The sequence below is a fragment of the Macrobrachium rosenbergii genome, chromosome 42 (genome assembly GCF_040412425.1).
Source record: "Macrobrachium rosenbergii isolate ZJJX-2024 chromosome 42, ASM4041242v1, whole genome shotgun sequence".
In the NCBI taxonomy this organism is placed as follows: Eukaryota; Metazoa; Arthropoda; class Malacostraca; order Decapoda; family Palaemonidae; genus Macrobrachium; species Macrobrachium rosenbergii.
The window spans coordinates 37696322-37718821 of NC_089782.1; the positions used below are offsets into that span (position 1 = coordinate 37696322).

At 37.8% G+C, this 22500-nt stretch overlaps 1 protein-coding gene and 1 long non-coding RNA gene across 5 annotated transcripts in view; one reads left to right on the forward strand and one right to left on the reverse strand.

The window, feature by feature from the left end:
* Positions 1–20988, reverse strand: part of LOC136828278 (uncharacterized) — a 182581-nt gene extending 161593 nt beyond the window's left edge. The window contains exon 1 of the long non-coding RNA XR_010849975.1: positions 20849–20988. This is a non-coding gene — a long non-coding RNA (uncharacterized lncRNA). The remainder of the gene's footprint in view (positions 1–20848) is intronic.
* Positions 1–22500, forward strand: part of LOC136828276 (mediator of RNA polymerase II transcription subunit 15-like) — a 207695-nt gene that overhangs the window by 92113 nt on the left and 93082 nt on the right. For all 4 annotated transcript variants that reach the window (XM_067086152.1, XM_067086153.1, XM_067086155.1 and 1 more), the window contains exon 2: positions 8453–8649. In XM_067086152.1, the coding sequence (XP_066942253.1) occupies positions 8453–8649 (197 nt within the window). The remainder of the gene's footprint in view (positions 1–8452; positions 8650–22500) is intronic.

The following is a 22500-nucleotide window of genomic DNA, read 5'->3' on the forward strand; positions in this document are numbered from 1 at the left end:
TTTTTAGACAACATTCCCTTTCCCTGTTTGTTTACAGTTTTACAAATTTAAAGGTAAAGATAAAGAACAAAACCACTTAGATTTGAATGAAAACATCGTAATGACAAAACTCTTTGTCTTTTATCGTTAGTAATTTGTTTGTCATTTGTGATATTATTTTGCTTACCTTGTTGATAGCCTTCTCGGTAATGTATGCTGCGCAGAGTAATTAGGTCAGATGTTGACGAAGTGTGTCAAATTCTTTTCACTGCCTAACCGTGTGGGCATAAGGAATTAGAGTGCAGCCAACCTTGACCTTCACTGAGACATCATGATTGAGTTAGTGGGTGTAGAAAACAGCGAAAATAGGCTTTCTATTCGGTGAAGACTTATTTTGCCTGCTCTCTTTCGTGTAAAACATTTGGGAAAGGCAGTTTACCGTCTTTTTCCCTTTTCAGTTTTAAGTTTAATGGGTGGCACTTGAGCATTTAGCCTAGTTCGTCAAAAAATTTATTGAAATCTCCTCGGCTTTTATCCCAGAATGTCAAGATAGCGTCTAAGTATCTAAGAATATAGAATTTAGGCCAAAGGCCAAGCGCTGGCACCTATGAAGTCATTCAGCGCTGAACGGAAAATGACGTCAAAAAGATTTGGAAGGTGTAACGGGAGGAAAACCTCGCAGTTGCAATATGAATCAGCTGTTAGGAGAGGGTGGAAGGTAAGATGGACGAAAGGGAATAAGAACGGAGGTACAATAAAAGGAATGAAAGGGGTTGCAGCTAGGGGCCGACGGCACGGCGCAAAGAACCTCAAGTAATGCCTACAGTGCACCCTGTGAGGTGCACTGACGACACTAACTCCCCCTACGAGGGCTTTACGTATCTGAGCAAGATCATGTCGCGAGGTGGGATAGCAAAATTTGTACTGGGAACGAATTTTTAAAAGATACCATTTTAAAAGCTACCACTGAAAGAAAAAATGTTGTTGGTTACGTATCGCTTAATTAATCTCGACGTTTTATCAGTGCCAATGGGAAAATGTTCTCCATATGGTTGTAGTCTCCTACTTAGAGGAGGCACATCTCTGTCGGGACTAATAAATAACGATTCCACGTCCAGATTAAGCATTTTGATGATGTTCAGGAGGACGTTTAAGTATTTAAATTTATGTATGAAATCTTCTGAGTGTCTTCCGTGGGAGGATGTGAAGGTTGCTAAGAAGAGGATCATAAATCTGCCAGCCATTTGGAAAGTTTCTACATAAATGAACCCCCACAGTTTTCTGTACAGCGTATAATCAAGGCCACCGAAAATAGATCTATCTTTCGGTGGTCTTGGTATGATGCTGTATGAGCCGCGGCCCATGAAACTTTAACCACGGCCCGGTGGTGGTCTGTCCATGATCATTGCCAGAAGCACGATTATGGCTAACTTAACCTTAAATAAAATAAAAACTACTGAGGAGGCTATAGGGATGCAATTTGGTATGTTTGATGCTTGGAAGGGTGGATGATCAACGTACCAATTTGCAGCCCTCTAACCTCAGTAGTTTTTAAGATCCGAGGGCGGACAGAAAAAGCAGGCACAATAGTTTTCTTTTACAGAAAACTAAAAGTAAGTGGTCATCTCATACGTGACAACCTGTTTATTTATCACTATCCCAAAATCAAACGGTAGCTCACTTATTAATAATGCTTGTTATAAATCAAAAGCAGACGCCGGCATTTATAAAATCCCATGCAGTAATTGTAAAGGAATTTTCGTGCAGGAGACCAGTAAAACCATCTTACAAAGATAAACTGGGCATAAACGATCATCACGGTGTTTCAGACAGCTCAGGGCATTTCGTACGTAGGGGAGATATTGGTAAGACCTTGGTCATACCATAAATTGGATTTGGTGTGAGCTGTTGTTCGAAAGTACCTCCCCTCACTGAAAATCGGGTTTCATACCATAAATTGGATTAAGACTGAGATGTTGTTCAAAAGTAACCCCTTCCCCCTCACTGAAGATTAGATTTCACTGGGAATTAACATCGTGACCCACTCTTAAATAAGTGTTCCCACGCAAGGTATTGTAAGGATTATCTCTTCCCCTCTTTCTGTTTTGTCTGATTTTTACTCTTTCTCTTCTTACCTTGGTTTCTTTTCGATGTGTCCTTCAGACCGCTTTACGGATGATGTGCTATCTTCTTTATTGAGTTATTTTAAGTGTTGATATCTCTCAGAAAGGCGTATAGAGACAAGATCGGTAATTTCTTCACTTTAATTAGTGATAGTATTATAAGGATCAGTACAAAATTAACAAGTTACAATGATAGAAAACGAATCACTCTTGACTCAGTCTCTATGGGGAACACTGAAGCGAGGGGAGACGCACTCTCCCTTGAAGGACACAGTTCTGAACTCCCTCTCCTCGTCGTTCTCTAGCTTGTTGAACCCCTAGAAAACTTGTTATCTGCAATCTCCACCTCCTTCTAGCATCATTGGAAGGATTAATCAACAAGGCCTCCCCTTCCAGTAGCTGATTGGAAGGACTGTAGTGGGTGTGATTCAAATCTCTCCTTGGAGGACTTGATTGGAGGTGATCTTAGGAGGGTGTGTGAAAGACCCCTCCCAAGTATAATTGATTGGAGGTCGAAGAAGTACATCACTTGGGCCAACCCCCAAATTCCTGGAACTTCCACGAAAACGCCTCCCTGAGAAGGCGGGGCTATAGAACCAGCTGCTGTAAGCATTTAGGCTGTGCTGACTCATGAATTGGTTAGCTTAATCGCGAGGCCATTATTTCTCACTTTTACGACTGTTTTTATGGCTTCAACACGATATACTGCTTATGGTTCATGTAAATATCCAGCCCCGATCAGCGTATTGATAACACGATGCAACAACAGCTTTTGGGCATTATCACTGTGTTCTTTGCCTCTCTCTTTATTCTTATTTCTCTCTCCTCTCTCCTAACTTTTTCTCTTTTCTATCTCTCTCTCTCTCTTTTTCTATCTAATTTCCCTATCTATTCTACACCACAACAGTATTCTCTAGAGTAGACTTTGTTCCCACGGACACGCCCACCAGACCAAATCACAAGAGAGAGCTAATGAGAACTAGAAAAAATAACGGACTGACCCCCTTCATCACAGGACCCCAGTGAGGGGCGGGGTTAGTGCCGTCAGTGCACCTCATGTGGTGCACTGTAGCCATTACTTAAGGTTCTTAGCAGCGTGCCTTCGGCCTCTAGCTGCAACCCCTTTTGTTCCTTTTACTGTACCTCCTTTCACTTTCTCTTTCTTCCATCTTACTTTCCTTAACCCTCTCCTAACAGTTGATTCATAGTGCAACTGCTTTGAGGTTTTCCTCCTGTTACACGTTCCAGACCTTTCTACTCTCATTTTCCGTTTCTGCGCTGAATGACCTCATAGGTCCCAGTGCTTGGCCTTTGGCTTAATTCTATACTCAATTCAGTTTAGTTCAATTCATTTCAGACCCATTCTTAAATGAGTGTTCCTACGCAAGGTGTCCTTTAGACCTTGTTCCCGCGGACACGCCCACCAGACAAAATCACAAGCGAGAGCTAATGGGGACTGGAAAAAATAACGGACTGGCCCGTTTCATCTCGGGACAACCATCATTTACAATCCCTATTGGCGTCGTCATTCCACACTTTGCATATTCCTTATAAATGCGCTGGTCATTTTCCAGCTGCCCATATTCGCCAGTGAACAAGATTGAAGTACTGTCAATCGCAGTGTTTATATTGCATTTATAGAACACAGATGACAGCAAAATAGGCATTCGTGTATGTATATATATATATATATATATATATATATATATATATATATATATATATATATATATATATATATATATATATATATATATATATATATAAATTTTTATTCATCAAATGTTTTGACCGTTGAATGGAGTCGTTGGAAGCTACTGTGTCGAGGGATCGAGACCCGGCGGCACCGATCCATTTATCACTTAAAAAATTCCCCTTCGGTGATAATTCACAATCGTGGATACTCCCTAAGTAGCGTGAATTGGATACTAAACGACATTTGTAGCTTCATGAATGTATATGTGTGTATATATGTATATATATACATATATATATTTATATATATAGAATCTTTGAGATATAAAGTTCTAATAACACAATGCCATCTGAATTCTCCGATGTATTAAAATAAAAAATTCCAGACAAGAAATAATCCTTTCTCATATCATTAAACGGACCAGGCGTTACCATATTCACAAGAGGTCAGCTGGACGATAAAGTATAAAAGTCTATCAGTGCCATTTAATTCGTTTTCAGATATATTTTGTTATAATATCACCATCATCAAATAATGTTTTTATTGTTATATAAAGGCGGGTATATATATATATATATCATATCTCATCTCATTATGATAATGCTATATCCGTCAGAATTTACTGAATCTTTGAGACAGAAAGTTCACATGCCATCTGAATTCTCCGATGTATTAAAATAAATTCTACATCATAATCCTTTCTCATATCATTAAACAGGACCAGGCATTAATTCTGAGCAGCTGGACGATAAATTAAAAAGCGCAGTGCCATTTAATTGAAGTGTTATAATATCACATTCAAATATGTCACAAAGGCGGGTCACGTCACATCTCATCTCATTATGATAATGCTTCCGTCAGACGACTGACAATGAACACCTGATTAAACCTTTTCTTCCGAATGACAATGACATGAAATCAATTCGCATGAAAGGCCTTCATTGTAGGTTCACTGGACGGGGGCGACATCTATTCAGTGCCGTCGTGACATCTTGTTATCAATGTGTGAAATGATTTCGCCCCTGAATCGAAGTTATTGTTTAATTTGCAGGACTGAGTTTTATGCTTTATCGGAAGAAGTAAATCTATTCAATGGAACTTGTTTTCCGTAAAGCTATTTATTTTGGATGTACTGTAGTGAATGCCTTGTACTGTAGCTACTGTGGAGAGTACACATGTAGATGACAACTGGAAGGCTACCACCTGCATGTGTACATATGTACGTAGTAACAGACACACACACACACACACACACACACATATATATATATATATATATATATATATATATATATATATATATATATATATATATATATATATATATATATATGCGTATGTGTGTGTGTGTGGAATGTTTGTGTGCGCCACAGTGGAACATGAATATACGCCCTTGTAGTATTATGTAATAGGTATTGATAATGCATAATTAAATATCTACTTGAGTAAATATAATTATCAAAAATTTTGTTATATCATAATTGTTCTTAATTTTCAGTTATTTATTTTTTTTATTTATTTTCATTTTATTTGCTCTTTTCCATTTTTTTAGTTTCAACACTAGATTTACATGCATCACATTCTCTCTCTCTCTCTCTCTCTCTCTCTCTCTCTCTCTCTCTCTCTCTCTCTCTCTCTCTCTCTTCTATAAATATATGTATATATATATATATACATGATTATTATCACTTTTGTACGTGATTCATTTATCACACATTACCACAGGTGAAAAATAAGAGACGGGGTGTAGGTCCTGACCGGTTTCGACTTTATTTCCAAGCCAAATAAGGTCCTGACCTGGCTTGGAAATAAAGTCGAAACCGGTCAGGACCTACACCCCGTCTCTTACTTTTCACCTGTGGTAATGTGTGATATATATACATATATGTGTGTATATATACACATACATAAATACGTACATAGCCTACATGTAACTTTATTTCACACCTCGTTATTTCCCACTCGACTTCCAATAGACCAGGCCCGAAAATGAACGAATTATCCGGAGGGTTCACGAAGGCGAATGAGTCTCGGGCGACTCATGATTCACATGCGTGATTCACCCACCGTGGCACCGTGCCAATCGGGTGCCAAGTGGGCATGGCGCTGCCTTATAACCTCCTCAAAGGCACTCTCCATCTGTCTCTCTCTCTCTTTTAAAAATAAAATCACAAATGGCAAACTTGGTCACTGTAACGTGCAAAAGTAGGCTCGAGGTATTCTCGACCTTGTGACACGAGAGCATAAGGGTTCTTTTCGCAGTGATGCAGCTTTGACTCCGAGTGACTCGCTGTCGATTGAGCCATTATATGCCTTGTGGCCTTCGACCACAAGGTCGGCTTTCCCTCGCCAACCCACGCCCGTCGATGGGGTGAATTCATTTATGGTTTTGCACAGAATTCCCCGCGAGTGAATTTGCGAGATAGACTTACTTCTCGGAATAAATTCAAACGCGTTTGTTCACGGTCTGAGCTCTGCTGAAATAGGGCGAAGATAGTTTTTGATACATTTTCTTTCATGCCTCTTGTTTGATCGGTCCGTTTGAGCGATGTCAAAGGAATGCGTGCTTCCGCGATCTTCTTTTTTTTTTTTTTAAATCGTAAATATTTCCAGGGTATTTCAAAGGTTGTTAACCGAAGGCGCGATGGATAATTTTTATTTTTTTTTAAATGGTATGTTCGAATATCGTAAGTTTCTGATGTTTTATATAGAAAACTGTTTACTTTGTGACAAACGCGGACTGATATTTTAAGCATCGTAGCTATGGATGGAGCCGAGGATTTCATACTTTTATTATAACTCCGTGGGGATGTACTGAATAAATTCCCGTCTTGTTTATAACGTCTAGCGCAACGTGGAATTTTATTTTTTCCTCTTATTCTGATTCTTAGTCGAATTTTGGCGTCGAAGAACTTCGACAAGTTCGTACACAGAGATTCGAAAGTTGAGACGAAATATAGCACTGATGGAGAAGGGAAAGTTCCAAAGTACCACTTACATCACTGCAGACTTGCCTTTATACACACACACACACACACACACACACACACACACACACACACACACACACACACACACACACTAATGCTTGCATCGCCATTTTAAGGTTTACTGTGCCCGAAAAACAAAGGAATGTTAATACTTTCTGATACTTTACCATTATACTAAGAGCAGGAGTTATACCAAACTTTTGTCAACATATATATATATATATATATATATATATATATATATATATATATATATATATATATATATATACACACACACACACGAGTATATTTGTGTGTATATTTCGATTCTCCTCGTCACTTTTTACCAGATACGTACGTAATTTTTAATAACCACAATGCCCTCTTAACTCCTCGATTTCTTCACAAATTGGAAATACTTGTCGCTACTAAACCTACATCCAAATGAAGAAAGAAACGAAGATATTCTGATGCCTGGCCGAGATTCGAACTCGCGTCCGGGGTATCAGAACGAGATAACGCTAATTACCTGGTAGTGTAGTACCGCTATTCAGGTTACTGATTTTCTCATATGATAAGGAATTGTTACTTTTAGAAAACAGATTCTGACTTTTTAATTATTGGGAGAAAAAAGCGTTGCATCAACACTTAAGATATTAACTGTTATAATTCTATCTATGACCCCCCCTCAAAAAAAGGTAAAAACACGCATTCGCACACACAAACATCTAAATATGAACTATTACCAAAGGAATAAAAATAAACAGAAATTCACTTTCAAGAGAAAATGCAATATACTACTCTCCTATAATAGAGGACATCACATATGCCCAGCATTCCAGAGCGTGAATGGCAATGGGATGTCAAGGTTTTTAGATCTTGGGGTATGCCAAGGTTTTTAGATCTTGGGGTATGTCAAGGTTTTTAGATCTTGGGGTATGTCAAGGTTTTTAGATCTTGGAGTATGTCAAGGTTTTTAGATCTTGGGTTATGTCAAGGTTTTTAGAACTTGGGGTATGTCAAGGTCTTTAGGCCTTATGATATGTCAAGGTCTAGACCTTGGGGTATATCAATGTCTTTAGAACTTTGGGTATGTCAAACTCTTTAGAACTTGGTGTATGTCAAGGTCTTTAGGCCTTATGATATGTCAAGGTCTAGACCTTGGGGTATGTCCAGGCCCTTAGACCTTGGGATATGTCAAGGTCTTTGTAACTTGGATATGTCAAGGTCTGTAGACCCTGGGGTATGTCGAGGTCTTTAGACCTTGGGGTATGTCAAGGTCTTTAGTCCTTGGTGTATGTCAAGGTCCTTAGACTTGGGGCATGTCAAGGTCTTTAGAATTTGGGGTACATCAAGGTCTTCAGACCTTGGGGTATGTCAAGGTCCTTAGACTTGGGGCATGTCAAGGTCTTTAGAACTTGGGGTGTGTCAAGGTCCTTAAACCTTGGGGTATGTCAAGGTCTTTAGCTAAACCTTGGGGTATGTCAAGGCCTTTAGACCTTGGAGTATGTCAAGGTCTTTAGCTAAACCTTGGGGCATGTCAAGGTTTTTAGACATTGGGGTAGGTCAAGGTTAAAGCTTTAGACCTTGGGATATGTCAAGGTCTATAATATGTAAACCCGCATCCTTTTCACCTCGTTCTAACCTCATATATTAATTTAAATTTCCTTTCCAACCGACAGGTCAGACGCCATCTTGATTCGACCTCCCATAGCAGCGCATCTGCACAATTCGGCTGTTTTGAAAATGCTGCACGAGGAGGAAGGTGAAAACCACATCGGGTCAGTGCCCGTCCAATTCGGGTCTTGGCCACCCCCAGGGCACGGCCAGTCCAACAGACCCATGGGGTTCATGACCAAAGTCAGCCGGGGGCCAGGAGGTGAGTTTTGCCTAATTTAAAAAATTTTTTTTTTTCGTTTGTCTGTTTTGCGCAATTATTTATTAAGGAGATATTTTATTCAAAGGCAACAGGAGGTAAGTTTTGCCTAATTTTTAAACCTTTTTTTAAAATTTTTATTTAGTCTGTCTCGCTAACTTTTTTCGTTAAGAAATATTTACATTCAAAGATAATGCTAAATGATAGACTAAGGTATGATTGAGTTAGTTCTGCAAATTGACGTCGCAGCAGATATGGTCACTGATTCCGGAAACACGTTTTTAATTTTAATTCTTAAAAACCTCGATTTGCTCTTATTTTTTTTCATCAAAGCGAATTTTATGTTACATTGCGTTTTTGAGGCAGGGTTTTTATATTAAAGTTAAATTTGTCAGACTGATGTAAAAAAAGATTACATTTGCATCGCTTAAAATCGTTTACGAGTATATATATTATATATATATATATATATATATATATATATATATATATATATATATATATATATATATATATATATAGTGTGTGTGTATTGTGTGATATGTGTATATTATATATATATATACACATATATATATATATATATATATATATATATATATATATATATATATATATGTGTGTGTGTGTGTGTGTGTGTGTGTGTGTATGTATGTATATATGTATGTGTGGGTGTGTCAGTGTCAACAACCATTTACATACATACATATTTCTTGAGTATGCAAGTAATGTGAGCTAAAGGTCGACATTAGAACTTTATCCCCCACGTAAAATGTCACACAACGAAAGGGAAAGACTTTGAGTCTCAAAAAATAAAGTTATTTTCAAAGAGACTTTTTTTTTTTTTTTACAATAATGGCTGTAGCTTCAAATACAGTTAACCAGAAACCGTACTGTAATCCCACCCAAAAGTAGAGCCGTTTAAAACTTGGAAATGGTTCGCACTCCAAATACGGAGCTCTGTTGAAAGCGCAGTGCGACATTACGATAATCTGGCAAAATGGGAGGTTCGCGGAAAGGTGAAAGGTCACGGAAAACTGCCAATAAATCCCCCTGGGGAATTCTGTAGCGCTTACACGAGAATGATAGTACTAGTGGATTTAGTATTTTTTATTATGTTTTTTTTTTTTTTATTATATATTTTTTATTACATTTTATTATATTGAGATACATTCTGCAATGGATGGAATGGAACATAGAATTTAGGTCAAAGGCCAAGCGCTGGGACCAATAACGTCATTCAGCGCTGAAACGGAAATTGACGGTAAAAGGTTTGAAAGGTGTAACAGGAGGAAAACCTCGCAGTTGCACTGTGATTCAGTTGTTAGGTGAGGGTGGAGAGTAAGATAGAAATAAGAGAATATGAACGGAGGTACAGTAAAGGAACGAAAGGGGTTGCAGCTAGGGGCCGAAGGCACGCTGCAACCATATAATACATATCTGTACCATGATACATATCTGTATATGTATTCATATATATATATATATATATATATATATATATATATATATATATATATATATAGTATATATATATATATATATATATATATATATATATATATATATATATATATATATATATATATATATATATATATATATATATATATATATATATATATATATATATATATATATATATATATATATATATATATATATGTATATTAAATCCTGGTTGTGTGTGTTACACGTAATTATACTCAAAATGGTGTTGATACCGGAAGCATAACAAAATTCAGAATCGCTAGACCAAAAGCGATTGATCTTTTCCACTGGCGCCGAAATATAACGAGACATTTCATGGACTGGATATTTTGGCTTTGTTTTTTAATCTCTCGTCATCCATTATACAAACTACTCATTTACAGTGAAAAGTAGGAGCAGAATATTTGTCTCTTTTATGAATAAAAATACGACGTGATATTTCAAATTTTTTGTTTATGATTTAGCAGAAATGATTTTTTCCGGGCAAATAAACCACTGTACGAACTATTCATTTACAGTAAAAAAAGTAGGAACAAGTTTTTTTTATGAGCTGTAAAAATCCGACATAATATTTCCATTTTTGGTTTAGGATTCACCAGAAATGATTTTGCCGGCCAAATAAGTCTTTGACGTTTATTTAATATATATCTGTAAACAATGCAATTTTGTGGTCTTATTATTTCGCCAAAGAATAAATGAATAAAGATTATAATAATTTACAAAACATTCTCCAACTAGGCCTCAGTCATTGCTATGTTTATCACTGGTAAACTATTAGTTTTCATAACATTAAACCCAACAGTGATAAATTCTGAAGGTTTTATTATCGTGTCCTGACAACCTACTGTTAAGAAATCGGACGCACTGTTGACCCGTAATTGCCAGGCATGATAATGAAGCCCTCAGAGTAGTTGGCGCCAGGTGTAGAACGTTTAGATTTCTTAAAGTGTTCCTTAGTGACCTGAGAAAGTCAGAAAGCCCTAATGGTATTAAAAGAAAGTCAGTAAATTTGGTCATTTCTTAAGTATATAGCTGTTAAGCATTCTGTTGTTTTGATTTACATTCCTGTCAAAATATTAGGTTAAAAAAAGTTATAGCCCTCCTGGGCCTCACAAAGGCTCACAGGGCCGGCGCTGAACTCTGGTTTCTTAGGCCTACAGCCAGTGGGCAAAAGAAGTCCCGTTGTCTAAAACACGTGGCCAGTGTGTCGTTAGGCCCACTGTTTAACCCCCCAGCCTGAGGACTGGACCTACTTTCTTACTAACCCTCTCGAGTTTTCAGACCGCTAGGTTGGCGGGCTACCAGGTTTATGCAATAGCACCATCCCCAAGCCACCAGTGGGTGGCGGGATTTGAACCCAGTCCTCTCGACTGTGGTGGCGCAGTGGTAAGGTTCTCGACTGGTAGGCGAGAACCTTACCATCAGCCCACCACGGCAACATCAAAATATTGCCAGATTAAAAAAGTCAAACTTTAAAAGAAATTTTCTTTGGATCCAAAATGGGAGAGTTTATGCAAAACGGCGCGGTAATGAAAATTGTAATCTTTTGTACATCTGTTTCATTTCTGTTTTGTAATCTTGCAACTTGAAATCCAGTTTGAAGTCGTGAAATGCTTCAGTGCCATATTGGGGGAGCCACATTTACCAACGCATCATGTACTCTTCCAAAACTACAGGTGGGGGACACATTTGTCAATCCTCGTATGGCTTTAGATAACTAAGGCTATGTCTGCATTATGGCAAAACATGCCACTAACACGTTTCTAACATATCACATACATGTCACGAACATGTTGACAACAAGTCAACGACTGTAAATGGAGAACGAATCATTAGCAACACCGGGACATTTGTCAATCACTCCGAATGGCTATAGGGTGTCTAAACTACAGTAAAAAACGTCATAAACAAGTCGGCAACTTATGCCGTACATATCACATACATGTTGAAAACAAGTCAACGACGGTAAATAGAGAACAAATCTTCGGCATTGTTGGGTAATCATACGAGGCGCTGATAAAGATTATCAGCAAATCGTTCACGTGTATTTATAACCTACTTGTGATGTGTATGCGATAAGTTGCCAACCTGTTTATGACATGCCTTACTGCAGTGTGGAAGCACCCTAATGGAGAGAGGTATGCAGGAATTCCGCATTCGGCCCATGAGGCAGTTTTGTCATAAGGGCAGCCACCATGACATTTGTCACCAGCGAGACGTTTTTACTATAAAAACTAAGAAACAAACAGATGTATTCTTATATATATATAAAATATATATTATATATATACGTATATATAGATATATATATACACACAATATATATATATATATATATATATATATATATATATATATATATATATATATATTTATATCTTTATATACATGTGTATATAGATGTATATACACACATACACATACACACACACATATATATAAACATACATATAATTTAGGCTATATAATTTTTACTGCGATTGTTATATATTTTCCATTTTCCTCTCTTACAAGAAATACGAAATAACCACGTAACTCATTACATTCCATCACATTCCATGTTCGTATTCAATTGGAATTTAAAAATGAAAACGCCGCTTTGATCTTGAAACATCATTAACCTAATAACGCTCATATGTGGTAAGCAACTCCAACGTAATTATCGTTCGTTAACGTAAAGTGATCGTTGTAATATTGATCTAAAGCATACATAGTACTAACCCGGGCACACCGCGCTTGCTGCAATGATTGTTAGCTTGACTTCAATATGGAATTTAGGCCAGAGGCCAAGCACTGGGACCTATGAGGTCATTCAGCGCTGAAACGGAAATTGACAGTAAAAGGTTCGAAAGGTGTAACAGGAGGAAAACCTCAAAGCAGTTGCACTATGAATCAACTGTTAAGAGAGGGTGGAGAGTCAGATGGAAGAAAGAGAATATGAACGGAGGCACAGTAAAAGGAACGAAAGGGGTTGCAGCTAGTTGCCGAAGGCACGCTGCGAGAATCCTCAAGTTATGCCTACAGTGCACCGAGCGTGAGGTGCACTGGTTGCGGTACCCGCCCCCCCCCACCCCCCCTGCGGATTTTTTTTCCACGAAGTTTTTAGAATGGAATAGAATATAGAGTTTAGGCCTAAGGCCAAGCGCTGGTACCTATGAGGTCATTCAGCGCTGAGAGGGAAATTGACAGTAAGAAGGTTTGAAAGGCTTAGCGAGAGGAAAACCTCGCAGCTGCACTATGAAACAGCTGCTGGGGGGGGGGAAGTCGGATGGAAGAAAGAGATATGAACGGAGGTACAGTAAAAGGAATGAAAGGGGTTGCAGCTAGGGGCCGAAGGAACGCTGCAAAGAACCTTGAGTAATGTCCTCACGCACTGACGATCTCTAACCCCCTTCGAGTTTTTTTTTTTTTTTTTTTTTCCTCTGGGCCATCCACGAGAGAGGGCGTCAGTCAACGACGCCTGTGGACAGAGCCAAAGCAAACACATTTCTTGACGAACTCATTTTATTTGCCAATAACGAAGGAGAGGAAGGGAGGAAATTAGTAAAGCTCTGCCGAAGTCACCGAAGTGGGTTCGGACGAGGGATGAAGAGCGTTCATTACACACACTCTATCTCTTCCCTGTAGGAGGTTGGTGTCGTCAGTGCACCTCATGCGGCGCAATGTAGGCATTACTTTTAACGTTCTTTGCAGCGTGCCTTTCTTAGGCCCCTAGCTCCAACCCCCTTCGTTCCTTTTACCGTACCTCCTTTCATAGTCTCTTTCTTCCATCTTGCTTTCCACCTTCTCCTAAAAACTGATTCACAGTGCGACCGCGAAGTTTTCCTCCTGTTGCACCTGTCAAACCTTTTACCGTCAATTCCCGCTTCAGCGCTGAATGACCTCACAGGTCCCAGTGCTTGGCCTTTGGTCTAAATTCTCTATTCAATTCAATTCAACGCACTTTCTCTCGAAAACGAAGCGAAATGGAAAGAAAACACGTCGCTCAGAGAAAGAACAAGCAAAAGGTCGATAAATAAAAGGGGTTACTGCAACTTCTGGCGAAGTGCCGGTGAAAAGAAAGACGCAGAGAAGATTAATGCGTGGGAGAGAGTAAGGGGAGTGAAAGGAGGAGGAGAAGGACGAGGGGACGAGGAGGAGGGGAGAGAGAGTAGAAGGAGAAGGAAGGAACTGAGAAAGGAACGGGGTTAGCACATAGACAAATACAGGCTTTGACACTCGTGTGTGTTAAACTAATAAAATTTTTTTAACCTATTTGTTTGCAGAAGTAAGTGGGGGAAGAGAAGGTCGAAAACAGATTAGAGAAATGGATGGAAAGAGAGAGGGAGAAAGAGAGAGAGTAATAAAAGGGAGAGAGGTCAGCGAAGAATTTAGTAAGGAATAAAGAATGGGCATAAAAGGGAAAACGGAATATGAAACTAATGGAAACCTTTTTGTCAGTGGATTTATTCAAGTGAAGAAATACAAGAACTAGGGAAGAAGAAGAAGAAGAAGAAGAAGAAGAAGAAGAAGAAGAAGAAGAAGAAGAAAGAAGAAGTGGAGCAAGAAAAGCAATGGAGAGAGGGAGACGGCAAACAGCTTCATGTATTTAAATGAAAAGTTATTTTAAGACTGAGAAAACACGACGAGAGAGAGAGAGAGAGAGAGAGAGAGAGAGAGAGAGAGAGAGAGAGAGAGAGAGAGAGACTGAATCTCTCATGAGAGAGAGAGAGAGAGAGAGAGAGAGAGAGAGAGAGAGAGAGAGAGACTGAATCTCTCATGAACACAGGAAATCAGGAGAGAGAGAGAGAGAGAGAGAGAGAGAGAGAGAGAGAGAGAGAGAGAGAGAGAGAGAGAGAGAAAACAGGTGAGTGTCAAGGCTTTATAATGGAGCAAATGGTTAATGTGTGTGAGAGAGAGAGAGAGAGAGAGAGAGAGAGAGAGAGAGAGAGAGAGAGAGAGAGAGAGAGAGAGAGAAAGTTATACGAACAGGTGAGTGTCAGGTCTTGATAATGGAACAACGGATAGTTCATACCTGCCTCGCAATTAGATCAGAGCAGCCTGCCGTCTCAACATAATAATAATTCTCCCTCGGATATCATTTCCAACCTTAAAGCTCCTCTCTTCACACCGTAAGCACTGGCGACATGTTATTCCGGTGACTGTTATTCTGGTGACTGTTATTCTGTTATTTCAGTGATTTGTATTGATATTAGTGTCTTTATATTGGCTGAAATGCCCCTGTTACACTTGTATGGGTTTATTGAGGTATTACAGACAGGTTTTCTGAGTTATCTGCCAGGTTTTGGACCACTAGTGGATCCAGGGGTTGGGGGGGGGCACCTGGACACGTGCCCCCCATGAAAAATAATGACAAAATAATGATACTCAAGATTTAGGTAATAACATAAATGTGAAATATAAAAATGGGAAAAAATAAAAAATCTATTATAGAAATGATGAAAATTTGATATAATAATAATAATAATAATAATAATAATAATAATAATAATAATAATAATAATAATAATAATAAACAATATATATATGTATATTTATATTTATATATATACATATATATATATATATATGTGTGTGTGCGTATATATAATATGAAAATTGGTGGCCCCCCAAAAAAAAAAAATTTTTCTGGACCCGCTAGTGTTTTGGACCATAGTCAAGGGATTTGAATACACTGGAAAAATATTTGTTATTGCTTATAGTCTGAAAAGTGCTTCGGAGGCCAGTTTGCATTTCAGTCTGTGTCCTAAAATTTTGAACCTACTACATTGCAACTTTCTATGTATTTACCTGAATATCACTCCCAAAAATCTCATCTGGTTTTCGTCAGTCCGGCCAAATGTACCTCGAGTGAAGGTAAATTCTGTGAGCACCGGGAAGAGTTTACCTTCGGTAATTGGAATGTCCCAGAATTCAGCATTGCTGCTTTTCCTAAGGAATTTACCTTTCACTCTCGCTCACAAGAGGTAACAGTCCCTCTTCAAGATTCCGAGAACCCTTCGGGAATCTGGAACTCGTTGAGCGTCTTGGGTATTTTCATGGAACTGGAACTGGAATATAAAATTTCGGCCTAAGTCCAAGCGCTGGGACCTATGAGGACCTTCAGCGCTTAAAATAATGTTGAAACAGTTGTTAGAGAGGGTGGAAAGTATGATGGAAGCAAGAGAATGTGAACGGAGGTGCAGTGAAAGAATAGAATAAGATGTAGAATTTAGGCCAAGGGCTGGGATCTGTGAGGTCATTCAGCGCTGAAAGGGACATTGACAGTAAGAAGGTCTGAAAGGTGTGTAACAGAAGGAAAACCTCGCAGTTGCACTATGAATCAATTGTTAGGAGAGGGTTAAGGAAAGTAAGATGGAAGAAAGAGAATATGAATGGGGGCACAGTAAAAGAAATGAAAGGGGTTGCAGCTAGAGGCCTAGGGGACGCCGCAAAGAACCTCGAGTAATGGCGTTTCCTTGGAAAACAATGGAGCTTTGCTTGAAACAGACCTTTCGCAGATCAACGATGTTTTAGTTTTGCCTCTGACTAGAATTAAGCTTTGGTTTTTATATTCGCGTGTCTTGTTACACGTCTATATGGTTTCTGGTCGAAGGTGCGTGATATTGTTACGACCTTGAAGAATGCCTGAGTGGTTCTTAATGGTCCTTACAGTTCGTGAACACCAAACTTTGTTTCTTACAGTTTTTGAACACCATATTCTGGTCCTTACAGTTTCTGAACACCATACTTTGTTTCTTACCGTTTTTTGAACATCATACTCTGGTCCTTACAGTTTTTAAAATACCATAATTTGTTCCTTACAGCTTTTGAACACCATATTCTGGTCCTTACAGCTTTTGAGCACCATACTCTTGTCATTACAGTTTTTGAACACCATATTTTGTTCCTTACAGCTTTTGAACACCATACTCTTTTTCTAGTTACCCTGATCACCATACCTTTTCTACCCTCAAACACCATATTCAGCGTGTTCCTGAAACACTATATTCATCGCGTTCTTTTTCACTCTGAGCGCTTGAGACTTTGTTTGTGCATTCAACCCGAAAGTGCTGTTTGTACCCTAGATCCCAAACAAACGGTGATCAAGTTTGTGAAATTGTCTCGTTATAATTAAGCAGAAACCTTGGATGGGAACCTAACAAACTTTCTGTCTGGCCGCTAAATAAAGTTTGATTTGTTACAGACATTAACTTGAGATTAAACAGAGACTTGATGAATATATTTTGTTTGAAATATAGAGCTGTGATAGGTCTTTTGGCTGAAGAGCAGTAAGATGGTGTTTTCAAGAAAGAAGCATGGACATATTTCTTTGGAGAGAATATTAATGAATATATAAAAAAGGACTATTATGAAAAAAACATCCCGGGTGGGGATGAAAGTGATGGGGGAAGGGGTTGTAATATCACGAGTTGCTTGGGAGAAAAAATACCGTACAAATGTTACAAAAAGCGGAACTGTTTTTGTAATGGTAATAATATGGTATTATATTATCGAAAAATAGGTATATGTACTGTACATAGGCTATATATATTTAAAATGGGCCTGGTATATATATATGAAACTAATATATATATATATATATATATATATATATATATATATATATATATATATATATATATATATATATATATATATATATATATACACACATGTACAGTATATGTGTACATATATGTATATATACATATACATAATTATATACATATATATATATATGTATAATTACGGTTTCCTCGCAAACTACCGTAAAAAAAAAAGCCACGATAAATTCTCTCTTAACGATGAAAAGCTTCGATAAGCTCCAAGGTCTGCGTCGAGAACTGCCGGTGGGTGGCGATAAAAAAAAAATAATAATAATAAAAGAAACTGGTAAAAATAAACCACAAAAAAAAAATGCTGTCGTTTCGAGATGTTTATGCTTCGGTTTTTTTCGAACACATTTAAACGTTAATTGAGATGTCTGTTGTTTTAGAAGGACGTTTACACTGTTACGAGTCTTGTATGTATATATATATATATATATATATATATATATATATATATATATATATACATACATTTATAAATGTATATATATATATACATTTATATATAAATATGAGTGTAAATATTCCTACACTGATATGCCTCGGCCTAAACTCTGTATTCTGTTCTAAACAAGAAAGATCAACGGGTGATCACGGAATAGCGCAAGGATAAAAAGCGATAGGAAGAAAATCATAAAGAAAAGAAAGATAACCCTGCAATAACGGAATAAAGGGAGAATAGAAGAGACGGCGAGAGAAAGCGATATCAGACTTTCATCCGCCGAAGATAACGTACAGTGTCTTTTCTTTTCATTCTGAAGTTTTGGCTGCGTTTCAGCAGGCGCGAAGAGAAAGTGAAAACGATAAAAATGAGAATAAAAAGAATAAAAATGGAGATATTGCACATGCAAAGAATTCCTCCCCGTTTCAATCAAGCCGAGCGATAAAGAAAACCCAATAAGCAAATAAAAGGAAATAAAGTTTAAGGGACATTGAGCAATTGTTTCTCTCTCTCTCTCTCTCTCTCTCTCTCTTTCAGAAGCGATCATCTACAAAAGTCTTGGATACCTTCTTTCTTTTGTTGCTGACGCAACAAGTGTTTTATTTCACTTTTACTGAGCACAATATAGTGCTTCTTTGTCATGGTGAAAGGATTATTTACCTATTGTTCTGGGGTGCTGTGAATAAGAATTCGTCTTAGCATATGCTGTATGTATGTTCTGTATGTGTGTACGTATCTGCGCACAAATATAAAAACACATACATCTCACACATACACACACACACACACACACACACACATATATATATATATATATATATATATATATATATATATATATATATATATATATATTTCTATTAATTGTAATTTTATTGCAAACATACATACATACATATATATATATATATATATATATATATATATATATATATATATATATATATATATATATAAATATATGTGAGACTAAGTATGCGTGTAGGCTATGTAGGTTTTTAAAAATACGTGCGCGCGCATTTCTAAAGTTAGCCAGTGAAATATCGCCTAGCTCTGGCATGTACGCTTAGTATGCTCCGTTTAAGGGAGATTGCAGCTACATTCCTGCGTCTCTTTATTTCGAATTCTGTCTGATCTTCAGAACACGGCCATGCCTTCTCATTATGCCCTTTCCTGCGTCCTTTTCGTACCTTTTCGAAAATGTGGGCGAATTTCGCCACGTGACTCCGTGCGTCTATTATGTGTGGTTAGCCTTTGTGGAGAACGCCTCCACGGCTTTATTGGCCTAACTGTTTGCTGTTTCCACCGTTTCAAAGTTATATTTATTTATATTCTTCTTGGGGAAACTGGTTTCGTAACCTTCTATCGGATTGTTTCATCTCTTCACGTTATCGTTGGCTTACAAATGCGTCTTCACTTTCAGCACATTTTTCATGTATTGCTCCTCTGGTATACCGGTTACTGAAGCATTCAATTCGCTTTGAAATTTTATCCAAACAAGATTATTCTCTTTAATATTTCAGTATATTTCATTCGAAACATTTTAAGTTAACCAAAAAGCAAACGAGTATCCGGTAAACAGACCGACTTGTCATGTTAACGATTAGGCCTATACGAATATAGGCCTATAAGAATATCACTGAGTATACCAGACCTCACACTTAATTCTAGATGTGCGACGCTTTTCGCCTTTTCTTTGAGAAACGGAGTATTATTCAGATGATATTCACATTGTTTCATCTTCTTTATTTTCCAAGTAGCTCTTAATAGTGAGTGGTACCGTTACATCGTTGAATACGCCATTAGTCCTACTGGAATGCTTTTCCGCATTCACCTCAGCGCTGTCGCCTGGTAACTGATGCAGCACTCTGGATAATTCATACATCACCGTACTATTCAAAGCGTCCATTTACTTTTAGCGTGGGTTGTGCATTTGATATTCCTAAGTGCTTTAAGAATGCAAGCTCTCTGCTCTTGCATATCCACTTGCCACACGCCAGGCTACCTTTTTTTTTATTATTATTTTATTAGTGCTGAAATTGAAAGTCATTAAGTCTGATCATTATTTAGGCACATTCAAAAGAAAACAAGTTATCTAGTGACTTATTTTAAACGACGTTTGCGCAGGTATTCTTTCGTATTACCCAAAAGGTGTTATAATCTGAAATATAAGAAAAATTTTACATTTTATAGCGGAAGTCTGATGTTCAGAAGAGCGAGACACGGTCTAGTTCCACAGAGTCGCAGGGGTGACGAAGATGTGAATCTGGCAACGCTGGGTGACGTTTTTAATGTACTGTAGAATTGGAACGCCAGATTGTTTTAAAATACTGAAATATGTCTTTGGCAAGCCATCAATTACGCGTCCGAGTAGCGATGGCTAGTGACTGACGTGCCATAAATCACCTGACGTCAATCGAGCGATTGAAATCGGACAAAATACTTCCCACCGGTTGTCAACGATCTTCGACCATAATCACTAAGTGGCAACTCTACGTCTGTCTAACCGTCATTAAACACGTGCCGTTTACAAAATTTAGCTGTATAAATAGTAAAGAAACATATTTGAAAACGTGAAATAATATAAATCGATAAAAAGGTTAAGTGCATTCTATTACTGGACCGTTACTTTAATACAGTAGGCCTATACCGGTATATGAAAGTCCGCAGAACTTACCTTTCTCCTGCTATGTAATTCTGCTGGCGTTGTCTCTTTCCCCTTCATAATGTTATTTATAACTTAAAAAATTCGATCTTCATGTTTTATTTTCATAAACTTCCCTGTCACTTTAATATACACTATCTTCATTTCCAGTTGACATCAGGGTTAAGGAAAACGATCTTTCCTTGCTCTTATCTAGTGACTTATTTTAAACGACGTTTTGCAGTTCGTTTAACTATTTTTAAACAGAAAATACTGGTTATTTTCGTTAGACTCAGCCACCTCCAGGGTTTATAATTTATATTTTTCTTGGGTAAATCACATCAAAACAAAAATTTCTTCTCAATACATAACCTTCCGCAAATGCCTAAATCAGCAGAGTCAAAAATTAAATCGGACTTGTACCGGTAAACGACAATAATCCAGCCCCCTCCATAACTAATACGTGCAAAATTGTAACCAGTAAACACCCCTAGTTTACGTTAGGTTGGTATTTTTAGGTTCTTTTACTACCTTATCATTTCCGCAGAACTTACCCTCCTGCTATTTTTGCATTGAAAAATCCAAAATGGTTTTTTTCATAAACTTCCCTGTCAAAATATAAACTATCTTCACCAGTTGACATCAGGAAATGGCTGGCTTGCTCTAGTCTTCAGTTCGTTTTAAAAATTTTTAAACAAAAATACTTTCTATTATTGCAATCGTAGCAGATATAGTGACAATATATAGTGACAGTCAACTTTACAAGTTTATAAGTAAATGACTTTTTACTCAACTTGGTGACATTCACTCGTAGCAGGTATATTGACGAATGATTTCCTTTATAAACTCAAGATTAGCTTCATATCACAAACATGGCAGCCTCTGAACTTCGATGCATATATAAAATCACGAGCTTTAACTCTACATTAGACCTATAGGCCTAAAGCACTCGGTGAAAGCACAGTGGCAAAATCACAAGCTTTGGCACTACAATAGACGTATAAGCCTAAAGCACCCGACAAAAGTAAAGTAGCAAGATCACAAACTTTAGCACTACAACAGGCCTATAACATCCGGTGAAAGCACAGTAACAAAATCACAAGCTTTAGCACTACAACAGGCCTATAACATCCGGTGAAAGCACAGTAACAAAATCACAAGCTTTAGCACTACAATAGACCTATAACACCCGGTGAAAGCACAGTAACAAAATCACAAGCTTTAGCACTACAATAGACCTACAGCACTTGGTGAAGGTAAACAAAATCACTAGCTTCAGCACTACAATAGACCTATAACACCTGGTGAAAGCACAGTCACACAATCACAGACTTTAGCACTACAACAGGCCTATAACACCCGGTGCAAGCACAGTAACAAAATCACAGGCTTTGGCACTACAACAGGCCTATAACACCCGGTGCAAGCACAGTAACAAAATCACAGACTTTAGCACTACAACAGGCCTATAACACCCGGTGCAAGCACAGTAACAAAATCACAGGCTTTGGCACTACAATTAGCCTATAACACCCGGTGAAAGCACTGTAACAAAATCACAAGCTTTAGCGCTACCATAGGCCTATAACACCCGGTGCAAGCACAGTAACAAAATCACAGACTTTAGCACTACAACAGGCCTATAACACCCGGTGAAAGCACAGTAACAAAATCTCATGCTTTAG